General features: G+C 43.1%; 1 protein-coding gene across 1 annotated transcript in view; it reads right to left on the reverse strand.

The window, feature by feature from the left end:
• Nucleotides 1-917: 917 nt before the first annotated feature.
• LOC135916436 (uncharacterized) overlaps nucleotides 918-12,920 on the reverse strand; it is a 60,783-nt gene continuing 48,780 nt past the window's right edge. Inside the window, exons 6-16 of the mRNA XM_065449788.2 lie at nucleotides 12,591-12,745; nucleotides 11,778-11,930; nucleotides 9,459-9,588; nucleotides 7,108-7,253; nucleotides 6,774-6,869; nucleotides 5,821-5,904; nucleotides 5,581-5,728; nucleotides 3,927-4,042; nucleotides 3,661-3,831; nucleotides 2,561-2,684; nucleotides 918-1,063 (exon numbers count right to left, since the gene is read on the reverse strand). Coding sequence (XP_065305860.1) covers nucleotides 2,595-2,684; nucleotides 3,661-3,831; nucleotides 3,927-4,042; nucleotides 5,581-5,728; nucleotides 5,821-5,904; nucleotides 6,774-6,869; nucleotides 7,108-7,253; nucleotides 9,459-9,588; nucleotides 11,778-11,930; nucleotides 12,591-12,745 — 1,289 coding nt within the window. The 3' untranslated portion in view covers nucleotides 918-1,063; nucleotides 2,561-2,594. The remainder of the gene's footprint in view (nucleotides 1,064-2,560; nucleotides 2,685-3,660; nucleotides 3,832-3,926; nucleotides 4,043-5,580; nucleotides 5,729-5,820; nucleotides 5,905-6,773; nucleotides 6,870-7,107; nucleotides 7,254-9,458; nucleotides 9,589-11,777; nucleotides 11,931-12,590; nucleotides 12,746-12,920) is intronic.

The raw sequence follows: 12,920 nt of genomic DNA on the forward strand, positions 1-12,920 counted from the left end.
TGCGGGAAATAATCTAATCATGGTGGTGGTCTCATGGATACCTTTAGCAGTGGTAGGCTTTTTCTCTGGTCCCATTTGTTGATTGCAATGGCATAAATGCAAACTTGCGATCCCTGTAAACTGCAATTCGACAAATTCGGTTACTCTTTTTTTTAATCGACGCTAGCGTGAGTAATAAGCAGTAAGCTTCCAACTGCGCTGAACTTCCAACGCATTTTAAGCGATGAGCGTAAAGCGTTCAAGAACGGCCCGGAGAAGTAAAAAAAGAGAGAGAAAAAAGGGGGGGGGGGCTGCAAATTACGCTGTGAAAACAGGTGACCAGTGAAGCTGTGGTATCACCTGAACCGATAGACAAATGTGACGTAGCCTTGAACTACTGAGCAATGCACTACATGCAATGATTGACAGCAAGAAATTAAGTGCACTGTACCAAAACTTTATTCGAAACGATATTGATAACTTCGTTGTGATTGCCGTGGTATACACTGATGTTCTTCCGTTCTTACTTTAAATCTAGAGATTCTTAGGTAAAGTTAAATTTATACGCAACCTGTGCTTTGGGCAAGAACCGCTGCATCCTGCCTAGCCTGAACACGACCCCGTTGCGCATATTGACGTTGCTGTTCCCATCGCCACTCATCGTGTTCACGTTGCTCTTTGGGGGTCCTAACTATGCGTGGCCTTCCCATAGCGCTATCGAAACACAAATAAAATAAGTTGCTAGTTTACGTATGAAAGTGTAGTGATGTCACACACAGCTTCGTATTCTACAGCTGCCGCTACCCGGCAACTGCAGCTTATGTAAGCATAATTTTTACTACTAAACGCATGTGGCGAGCGCTATATATGTACTTCGCATTGTTCGAACCCACCTTATCATCTATCGTGTGGTTTTGACACATTTTTTTTCATTTTCTTTATTGAAACAAATACTGAGGTGTGTCTTGCATGCGTAATTTCATGGAGGTAGGTACCTTTCGCTTCTACTCGTGGAATGGTTTTCTGTAGACTCTTCTGTCGACGGAGACGAGGAAATCCCGACATCCGAGTCATTGCAGCTTCACTGTAAACGTAAAAGAAAGAAAGAGAAACAAGGTGTCTGTTTGTGTCACGCGACTTCTTTTTGAATTCGACGTCCAGTTTGTAAGCAGCCTCGCACTACAAAAAAGTTATACAGTACCACGGAGGTACCGATAAGTAGTGAAATAAAAAAACAGCAGTCAAAGAATGTTTACACGGAAGCTAATGAACCCATCCGTCTTGTAAACTATGTGACTATATACTACAGTGAGCCAGTGTCACACAGGTGCCATGGGTTGTGCTACCACTGAAGACATGAGGAACTGTCCAAAGCGTGTTGCTCCAATTTCTGTACAGCGAACACTTCGCCACCCAGCTTCTGTCTCTGACCAGTGACGAGCGCTACTCGGGGGGAAGAGCTGTCAAGCTACCATTGGATGATTCAGCTATAGGCATTAGTTCATGAACGATAAGTTAGCTAAGACACTGCTGCAATTCTGAGGGTCTCCACGCTTTTGTTTCTATTTATTTAAACTTACCGCTCCACCATTTGCATAGGCTGTTGCAGGAATTGGGACATTGTATGAGATTACATACCACCTGCTGCAATGGCTTAGCAGCTATGGTCATGCGCTGCTAAGCACGAGGTCGCGGAATCAAATCCCGGTCGCGGTACACACTTGGGCAGGAATTCCGTGCCGTGTGAAAAGAGTAGAGACCTTCGTAATGACTTTGCGGGCAATGGTAATGCCGAGTTTCTCAACGTATGGAAAGTTGGAATGTGCATCAAACACCACTACGTACGTATCACCAGCAAAGTGAAAGAGGTAGATTCCTACCCGATGCTATGGCTCCCTGGGTGTCGGCCACAAAATAAAAGGCTCGGAAGGCTGCTTGCACGTGTATTTCTGGCATGCGCTGCATTTTCGAATGAGCGTTTCAATGGCACTGCCAATGCCTGGCCAGAAGATCGGACCACGAGCTCTGGCCTTACTTTTATTCAGTCCAAGATGTCCTGCGTGCAACTTTTGCAACACCTCAGCTCGCATTGTTGCATCCTTTCCGCAGTATTCCATCAACTACATTCGCTTGTATTCCAGAGGTAAATTTTTTCATGGAGACCGCTCTATTCGTATATACACTACCTGAGACTCGGCGATTTCTGCGTTCTAAGATTTCGTTGCAGTTAGTGTAATAACCTACGTGGACGCATCAGCAGCTCTTGCAAGATTACTTTATTGCACGTAATACGCGAGTTTATGTAGGCGCGATGGTTTGTTTATCGGCACACTTGCGATGAGCTCAAAAGAGAACATCCGCAGTCGATAGACTGTTGAGTAAATTCATGCTGTTATGACAGTTAGGCGTTAATCGATGACATGAGACCTGTTTGGGGAAGCAGGCAAAAGAACGGAAAAGTTGGTTCAAGTATTATATATGGCTCACTCTACCCGCTTCATGTACGAGTTTCCATGGTGAGCAACCCGACGTTGCTTGCTCTGAGCATGCACTTGCAGATTTGAACAACAAAATTGCTCACCGCATGCAACGTAGACTAAATTGTAGCGCTTCGATTAGACCGCCATATCTGGGGTTGGCATTGTAGTTGGCTGGAGCACAGTGAGTCGCTGTTTGTGAAATAGATATGATTGCCAGGTACACTCCTGTAGAAAAAAAAAATTAATTGTGCATCTTAGTGCGTTCTGTTATTGCTGATGATTCGGAAATTAAGAAGTTTTGTGTTAGTTTATGCCGGGTATTATAGACGAATAGTTAATCGATTATGAAGTGTAGAGTAACAGAAATTAAGATACGAGTTTTTTGCGCTACACGGCTTTTGCGGCAACAGACATTACGATGTACACCGTATATAATTAATAGTATTTCCGTCAATTATCTAAATTAATAAAGCATTCAATTGCAAATATTATGGGGCATGTTATAATTTCAAAATTTAAGCTAACCGTATTAGGAAGCCCAGAATTCGCTATGCCTTCTGTGCGCAGCTCCAGTCTTGATAATTACGTTCTCAAAACCTGTGTCAAAATGCACAATTAGCATTATGACCAGGGCACTTACAATTGTTTTTTTACCGCCATGGTTGCTTAGTGGCTATGGTGTTGGGCTGCTAAGCACGAGATCACAGGGTCAAATCCTGGCCACGGCGGCTGCATGCATTTCGATGGGAGCAAAATGCGAAAACACCCATGTGCTTAGATTTAGGTCCACATTAAAGAACCCCAGGTGGCATAAATTTCCGGAGTCCCCAACTACGGCCTGCCTCATAATCATAAAGTGGTTTTTGCATGTAAAACCCCATAATTTAATTAATTTAATGATTACAATTGTTTATTAATGAATCATCACAGGTTAGCTTTCTTTGTCAGGATCAGTGAAGTAAACACGGCTGGTTGATTGGTCCAACTCAAGCAGATAGAGACGTCTTCAGTGTTGAAAACGTACAGATCTCATGCACAATACACCGATATCATCTTAAGCGGTTAATGTTAAGCATTTTCGTGTTACGTGTATGTGAAATCTTTCCGGAGCTTCTTGTAGTTATACAAGAAAAGCAGGTTGAATACCAAATTTTGGGGTAGCGGCAGGATTGTGAGAAGTAAAAAAAAAAATATTTCTTACATTCATTTCAGATGCCGCTGTCAGCCGAAAGCTTACTGTCAAAGGCTTTTGGTCTCCCTCTGCCTTCTGCTTGGCTATTGTGCTAAACTTTGACTCGGTGGACTTCTCTCCCGGAATGTTTTCATGAAAAGTGAATCCTACTGACGTTCCGTTCCCGTTGTACCACCTGAACTAAAAACACGAGAGACAAAAGAAAAAGAAATGCGCGATATAGAAATGATGTCAGCATAGGTTAAGGGCAAAAAAGCCTAAATACTACGACTCACGTGAAAATTTTGGACAGCCAGAATGGTGCTCAACTTTGTAGAAATTCTAAGTGCGTTGCGAAAAGCTGCTAAAAACCTTGTCCTGTTGGCAGCGTCCAAAGTGCAGGCCTTCAAAGCTGTAAAACAACAGGAAGACACGTCATTAGCACAACGTATACTCGTTCGTACTATGGAGGTTCAAGATTGCGTTCAATCACATTCAAGCGGTCGGGCCTTCTCGTATCTCGCCGGCTGTTGCAATAATTTTGTCTACACGTTAACGGGCGTTTTCACGAATGACCCGAGAGAGAAAGAGATTAGACAAACAGGCTTTTCCATAAAAACTGCACTTTCAGGTGAATACAATGATAACTGAAATGATGCAGTAAGCCGCACGACACTTCAAACACACAAATAAAACAACATACTCGTTAAGTTCTCGTTGACGCCAGTGGCTTTCAGGGGAATCCAGAGCGCCAGCGGTAGCCTGGCACGCACATGCGGAATTCGTCCACGGTTCACATACAAGTTTTGGCTCGAGGTGTGAACCCTGAGGTACGTTTAGTGCGGTCGTTAGGATGGGCCTTCAGAATGCGAAGAGGTTGCTGTAGCAGGTTAAGTTTGCATACTTGAGTGACCTGCGTTTGTTCTTTTTTGCGTTTGTTATTGTTGTTATTAGACTCCGTAGTCGTTTAATTATATTTGACGCTCGGAATAGCAGGTCCTTTGGTAGCCTATTTTCCCAGCACCTAACAACAACAACAACAACAACAACAACAACAACAACAACAACAACAACAACAACAACAACAACAACAACAACAATTTCCGTGCATGAGTAGGCAAACAGCTTGTTATAAAGTTGTATTTGTTACTCTCTGTGTATGTGAAATGTTGAAGAACAAGGAACGAAATGGCGTTGTAACAAAAGGACCTCTATTCGTTTATAAGTGCTCCTGTCGCAGCGTTGGCGCCACCCTTATATGTTCCTTAGTTTCTTTTGACATGTTTCCAGTACAGTTAAATTAAGGGGTTTTACGTGCCAACATCACGATCTGAAGCACACCGTAGTGGGGGACTCCGGAAATTTGGACCACCTGGGGTTCTTTAAGGTGCACCTTTATCTAAGTACACGGGTTTTTTCGCATTTCGCCCACATCGAAATGGAGCCGCAGTGGCCGGGATTCGATCCCTCGACCTCGTGCTTAACAGCCCAACACCACATAGCCACTTAGCAACCACGACGGGTTTCTTTCAGTACAAGTCCGGATCTTCCAAATATTTGTTCTAGCTTTGACCTGTGTTTATTTGGCATGCTTGAAACAATAAGTCGCAATACACTTTCCGATACTATAATGCTATTCACTAGCTTGTAGAGATGCGCGGATAGGTATTGTCGTGAAAGTATGCCACAGCGTCTTTCTCTAACTTTACGGAGACCTGACGTTCTCTAATGAATTACACCCTGTCAGCGCGCCCTACAGACATGACTACGCAAAGTACCGCGTCCCTGAAATTTTCCTTTTTCTGCGCTTTGTACCTAAGCCATCGGTGCTGTGCTAGCACCTCTGTGAACAACGCTTGTCGAAAGCAACAATCTCATTTTGTTCTTGTGCAGGATACGCCGGGTTACAATACTAACGATCAGTATAGCAAAGACAGGTTATAAGCTTACGTTTGAAGTTTATGTAGTACGAGCCTGCAGGTTTTTCTGGCAGACAAGCGTGCTGGCTGAATACATCTTGATCTGGCGCAAAGGAGTTGAAATAAAGGTAGTTTCTGATGGTGACATTCTGGTCTGGAAACTCCCCAGACCGATTTTGCTGCAAAAGTGAACATAGCTGTAAAGTTGTTCTCTTCAGTGACTGCATCGACCAGCAATGGTTATCAAGCAAATAGAAATAAATATTCAAACCTGTGTGTCTTCTTCCTCGTAGATTGCTTCTTGAATCAAAGAAAAGACGTACTTATTACTGTATGTGTCTTTTCTTGTGTCATACTGAAAGTAAGCAAAATTACTGTAAAGATTTTGTTTTGCTGGAGCGAAGTTCATTATGGGACGGCCGCAGCGACCTACCTTTAGGTTAGTTTACTCAAAAATGGCAGAACGTTTCCTTGTTTGTGAAAACACCTTTATAACAATGCTATTTCCTCAAACGCATACATATATCCGTTTCAAATTGGGGCCTCGATAACACGGTCAAGGGAGTGACTGAGACACAGAAACAACGGTGTGTATTTATGCATAAGCAGCGATAATATAATAACGTGCATTGTAAGTGTAACGTATTACGCGCAGGTGGATAAAATTTTTTTGCCGGCCCAAGTGCATTCTTGCGCCGTCTGAAGAAGCCAGCGCCAGGTAATGCGTACTGTCCGGGCCGGCACACGAGGTCGAAAGACTGTGCCTACGCAAAGCTATGTCTCGACATCAGGTTCTTGCTTGATCATAGTACGCAAGAATGCCATTTGGCATACGCTCGCAGATCCAGTAAAATTTTCAGTCTACGTCTGCACATCTGTAAGAGAGCCAGGGGAGGGTTTATGGCCAACTAAGTACGGACGTTGAGTGGTTTTCCCGGAGGCCCATTTCATTATTAGGAGAAAAAAAGAGAAAAATCTGAATATCAAAATAGCCGAAATAGAATAAAAAAATAATCGTGCCGCTTCTTTCCGTTATATGTCCAATCTTATTGACGGCTTTGACTTTCGTGCGAGCTTTCGCAGAAACTGCATTCCCTTATGGTTAATTTAATTTAATTTACAGGCCCTGGTAAGGCCAAAACTTAATGCTAACGGAAACATATTTAATAGATGAAAGCTTGCAAGATGGAGTATGTGGTTTGTGGTGAAATTGGAGGTACTCACCGACGCAAAAGACATGTCCCTTTTTATTGTTGAGGACTTTCCGGCACCTTTGACTAGCTCTGTCCACGTCATAGCTTCAGCGCCCATTATGGTAGCCTGTTAGACAAGCAGCGTGGCTTTAGGAGGTGGCAAAAAATTGAGGGCTGAATAGAAAATATGTGCACGCAGCAGTCATGCACATGCGATACTCTAAGAATTGCAATTATTATAGAGTGTTAGATTACGATTGAATGCTTAATTTTGCGCATTATCCAGCGACAGTGGTGCCTAGAGAAGTACGCAAATGTCAAAGCTTATAAATGGAAAACTTTTGTGCACAGTGCAGAGGACTTACTTTTCCCTTGTATTGCAGATTTGCGCTGATACCGAAGAATTCGTCAGACGTTTTCAGAGAGCCGTTAGGGTGCTTCCAAAAATGAGTCTTCTGCTTGTCCACTAACAGGCATTTCGATTCTACAACGCTTCCAACATAAGTAAAGCCTACGAGAGAGAGATAGGGCATTAGAGTGAAATACAGTTATCGTGAAAGTTATTGGGCTGAACTCCTGCGGATTCGTATTTTTGTACGTAACCGCGCTTAAGAGGAACCTTTAGCTCGGGCCCAACTACGACGCGGCCTGTTCAAATACCTGTGAAACGCAAGAACGGTTTTCTGAGATGACCCCTGGACTGATTTAAATGACATTTGTTGCATTTGAGAGAGAAAGTAAAATTCTAGTGAATGATGAAGCGTAATTTCGATTTAGGGCCTAAATTCTGTGAAAAGAATTTTCGAAAATTCGAAAATTAAAAAAAATAGACGCACGAAGTTTATAAATTAGTAGCCTGCATCAAAAACAGATACCGCGTTTATGTAAACGACATCCATTAGATCATTCAAAGAGGACAAATTTGATTTGCCAAGTTATATCTTACGTGAATTTGTTACGTTGTGTGCAATGGTTCTGCAAAAACTGTATTTCCATTTTACATGTTTTTTTACATTCATGTATAATGTGTAAATTTTGTCCGATTTAGATGTACTATCAGATGCAATTCGCGGAATTATGATATCATTTTTCCTTGCTGAGTTAGAAAGCTGTAAACTTGATAGTTTCGTTTTCTGAAGATTATTTTATTTTTGCCAATCTTCAATAAAATATTGACGATATAAATCGAAAATTCGAAACCAACACTCACTAGGTTTTAAGTTTTCCTTTTAAATGCAACAAACGTCGTCAAATTTTGTGCAGTGGTTATCGAGCAAAACGAATTCTCCTTTTACACGTATTCAGATAGGAACACCCGAGCTAACGCTTCCTCTTAATCAGGAGCTTTCTAACGCAGCGCTGCTCTTCATTCTCCTCTTTTTTTCATAGCAAACCTGCAAATTGTGGGAGGCAGTTTGCAGTTTTAAATATTGTTTACTTTGGAGTTTAATTTGGGAGAGGATATGTATCATTTAATTGCACCACGAACAAAATTTAGGGAAAGGAGAAACCTTCCATGTCGTTTTGAAGACGATATTGTCCTATGCATGGTATGGTGTCGCACTACGACCGACGTCATGTATTAATTTCTGCTTAACGCATCCGTCTGTTTCTCGCTTATGAATATATCAAACTGCGAGAAATACTGAAAATGACACACGAATGATTTTACTCCTTCAGCCAATTTTCCATAGTTATTATCGCAGAATTCGAAGAAAAACAACACGGCATAGTACAAAACACCTGACCTGGGATAAAGATTTTCTGAGATAGCATAAAAAATTCGGACATCGGCACTGGGCAACTAACCAGCCGAAAAGCCAGTGAAGCCATTATCAGAAATGACTTGCGGCAAATGAATCAAGCTTGCCTTCTTCACTTTCTGCGAGAACTTGTCCTGGCTATATTTACAAGTTCGAGCAGCCGGCTTTTCTTCACGAAAAACGCATCTTACGCAGGTATCTTCACGCGTAGGCACCACTATCCTTGAGAATGAACTCTCGTTTTCTTGAGCAGCAAGCACGCCTATGATGAGAGGCCGGGGTCAGTCAACTCGACACGACGGCGCTTGCTTGGACTCGCTTCTGGCGAGAAGAGGCCTAAGCAGCCGTATGCGTCGAGACGAGGCGATTGAGCGCGTGAACTCAAACATTCCGGCTCGTGGTTGCATGACTGCAAACTTCCAACACAGAATCGTTGGCTTGTGCGAGCGCATCTCGCGGAGCTGGTCTGCGTGATTAAACTTATCGTGTGCAGCCAAGTTGGCCAAACCCCACCACGTGCTTTCTATCTTCGAGCATGTTAGCGCCTGTATACAAATGTTCCACTAGGAAATGTCAGCCTCTCTGACACACCCGACCCGCTTTCTCGGATTCACAGAAAGCTCAACGTAAAGGTGCAAAACGCAAGGTTGGAAGTGGTGGCGGAGAAATTCTAATAGGCAGCGGGTCAACAGTTTCCACTGGGCTGATGAGCTGACGGTAAGAACAAATTTAACTCTAAATATCTCCTTCTGTCTTTGATATCTTTGTTAATACTTTCAAACGACGTGACCTATTAAGTATTAGCCACTCTAATTATCAAATAAACGCTTAAAATATCGATGTGAACGTCAAGCGGGGCGCACAGCAGTGAAGTTAATTATGATTAACTTGTTAACCTTGTATAAAGTTAACGCTGTAAAAAGTAAAGTTAGAAAACATAAAGACTACTTCACCTGTTTTCAGGTCGAATAGGACAGAGATAAACCCAGGCGAGTCGCCCACTGATCGTAGTTCTGACTTTAGGTCTTCTTTCGACGGTCTCATATCAATCCTTGCGAGTTTTAGCTCGCTATCGTACCACACCTGAAAACACCGTGCAGAGTTCGAGATTGCAGTCATGATGGTGTACCTTTGCTACGTTGTGTGCGACCATGCTCGGTAGATAAGGACATTTTCCGAGCTGTACGCAATATCCCTGATTAACACTGTGGGAGGGCGAAACGTGTCCAGCGAATGTGCGGCCAGACTTTGTGCGCTTTTCGTTCGTATATAGAAAATGTTTTTTACTGGCCGGTCAATTTCGCGTTTATTATCTGCGCTACCAGGATTGGTCGGCTCCGGACCTAACTGTTCCAGCGAATTGACTGCTTCGTGCACGCGGAAATTTTGCTAGGAAGTCTTGGGCCGATTGTGTAATAGCAGCGAACGATCATCTGGCGAATGAATTGTTATAGTGATTTCGATATAAATGATTTCCAAATTCTTCCCTTAGCTACCACTTCCTCGGATCAACAGAAATAGGTCTCGGAGGCTCTGCTTTCGCGAGCTGCATGCACCAGAAGTGATCGTGAGAGCTGGAAAACGCATTATAGCCGCTATCTTTTAGACACCACCTATTATCATCGTCATCATCATCATGGGTCTATTTTTATGTCCACTGCAGGACGAAGGCCTCTCCTTGCAATTTCCAATTACCCCTGTCTTGCGCTAGCCGATTCCAACTTTCGCCTGCAAATTTCCTAATTTCTCCCTCCACCTAGTTTTCTGCTGTCCTCGATGGCATTCCGTTCCTTTGGCACCCATTCTGTAACTGTAATGGACCACCGGTTATCTACCCTACACATTACATTGGATACCCAGCTCCGTTTTTCAACTAGAATATCGGCTATCCCCGTTTTCTCTCTGATCCACACCGCTCTCTTCCTATCTTTTATCCTTATGCCTAAAATTTTTCGTTCCATCACTTCTTCGCGGTTCCTAATATGCTTTTGAGCGTCTTTGTTAATCGCCAAGTCTCTGGCCCTCAATAGCTCCGGTATAATGCAATGATTGCACACTTTTCTTTTCAACAACAGTGGTAAGCTCCCAGTCAGGATTTTGTATCGCCTGCCGTATGCACTCCAAACCAGCTTTATTCTTCAGTAAATTTTCTTGTTATTGTCAGCGTCCTCCATGAGTAACTGACCTAGATAAACGTACTACTGTACATGCTCTAGACGCTGACTCGTGGCCCTGAAACCTTGTTCCCTTGCCAGGCTATGGACCACCCATTCTATCGGGCGCCATTAGTAAAAGCATAAATGGTTGACTATGTCAAACTTTCAAAAAATATTTGAAATGTGCAATGTATATATTTACTATAAGTTATGCTACAGCCCACCTCGAATTAATAGTACTAAATGAAATGTAACAGTGATGGAAGAAAAAGAAATTTAAGCAATGTAGCGACGCATCGTATTGCGGGATTCTTCACTCCTCTGAAGTTCAACACTTCTCGCTCAATGTGTGCTTTGGTCCGATTCTGATCACCTCACTTCTTTCTCTACACGCGACTGGTTTTGATGCCGAGTTTTTCGCTTCTGTGCAGCCGACTTCCTTAGTTTTCTGTTGACGAATTTTTCAATTCTTGCCTCTTGTTCTGGATGTCTATGCGATGTCTTTGTACACCTTGTGACCCATACCCGTTCTTGAGTATTGGCTGAGAACGTTCACATACCTATGTCACATGCCCGGTTGCACTTACTCAATATCTCGAGTTGCCTAATAGGGCGCATGCCTGCAGAGACAGGTGCCCTGTTGCAAGTACCCAATGATCGAAGTCGTCTATTCCCAAGTTGTCCATTCGGGGACATACTGTAGGGCACATACCAGTGGCAGCTTCAGTATATAAAAAACGTTTTTTTTTAAAAAGTAAGTGGAGCAAAGTGCATTTTTGCACATCGTTCAGTATGGCACCGATACGCAGTATGACACCACTTATCTCAAACTGGTGCTAGCTTCAAAATTTCTTCCAAGTGGATGTGCCTTTGTTATATCACTGGCCTCAATTCATTTATGTTATTGTACGCGCAAAAGTAATTAGTTAAAAATTGATCAGTAATTTTTCATCTCGTCAATTATGCATATTAATTTCCAATGTAAGTAATCTCCGCCTCTACGAGTAATCCAGCTCAATAAGTAAAATGTGTGCTATGTGCCACAAGTGATCCCTAAAAATTCTGTTAAGGTTAAAGAAAAGCATCCGGCTAATGTTTAGCCTGTACTGCACCAACCTTTTTGTATGAAAGCGAAGCAAAGCCGCCTTTCAGAAAGCCACTGCCATCAAGTTGAAATACAGTCTCTTCAACACCGTAGCTAAACGACGAGGGCATGTTGGGCAAGCGCCCTCTATTGGACGAGTAGTTGCAGTGCAGTCCTTTTGGAACCTAAGGATGAAAATGTCAGACAGGACAGGTTAATGCCCCTTTGACGTCACTAATTGGCGCCCAACGTAAAAAAGTGCAAAAGAAGGGCACCGTTTTGCGCGACCCTCACGACAGAATCAGTCGTCAGAAGGAATTGCAGTGATGCCGCAGCACAGCGGGGTGTACACATACTCGCACCAGGTGATCACACGTGAAATACGTTGCAATTACGCATTCAAGCAAGACATGCATTCACAAGGATATGGAGGCTTGAAGTATGTCAAAGATCGAAGCAATGGCTGTTGCTTCTGGCCCGATCATGTCGTGTGATAACGCGCTTCAAAGATCAGCGTACGTCATCATTATCATCATGTCGCTGGAACCAATACTGAAACGCTGGATCCAACGACACCCTTAGTTCATCCACTGTTAATCAGCTGCAAGTGCGGGTTTCTGCTTGAGCTTTGAAGAGGTAGTGTTTGCAGGCATCAAGGATTCTCTGGTTCTTTAGACATTTATTTGACGCCTGTAACTGCCGCAAAATCGTAATGGCGTCAAATGCCATGACACCATAATGGACGTAACCGTCACGAAAGCGTAACGACTCGTCAAAGGAAAATTGCCAGCCCTGAACTTCATAGATCAACTTTTTAAATGGTCGCGTGAAGAAACATCCCTCACCTGAAACGTGTCAAAACCGAACTCTGGGTCTCTTTGGAACCACGAAACATACATCATCGTGTATACTTCTTTCCTATTATTATTTAAATCCGGTCCCCTCATTTCAATATAAAGTGGGACTCGCTCTTCTCCGCTTGGATAAGAAAATGGTAGGGCTAAAAAGAGAAAGAGAAAAATGTTACAAACAAGGACGCACTACTACTTGCTTCACAGAATCAAGTTCATCCATGTGGTAGCTCTTTGCAGAAGGCCAAACGATGATCTCAGCTGCCTGCAAACTCCTTCGCATAACATCGATTCGCCCAGGGCGTTCGATCTGCAAAGACTTTT

Source organism: Dermacentor albipictus, chromosome 4, assembly GCF_038994185.2.
Source record: "Dermacentor albipictus isolate Rhodes 1998 colony chromosome 4, USDA_Dalb.pri_finalv2, whole genome shotgun sequence".
In the NCBI taxonomy this organism is placed as follows: domain Eukaryota; kingdom Metazoa; phylum Arthropoda; class Arachnida; order Ixodida; family Ixodidae; genus Dermacentor; species Dermacentor albipictus.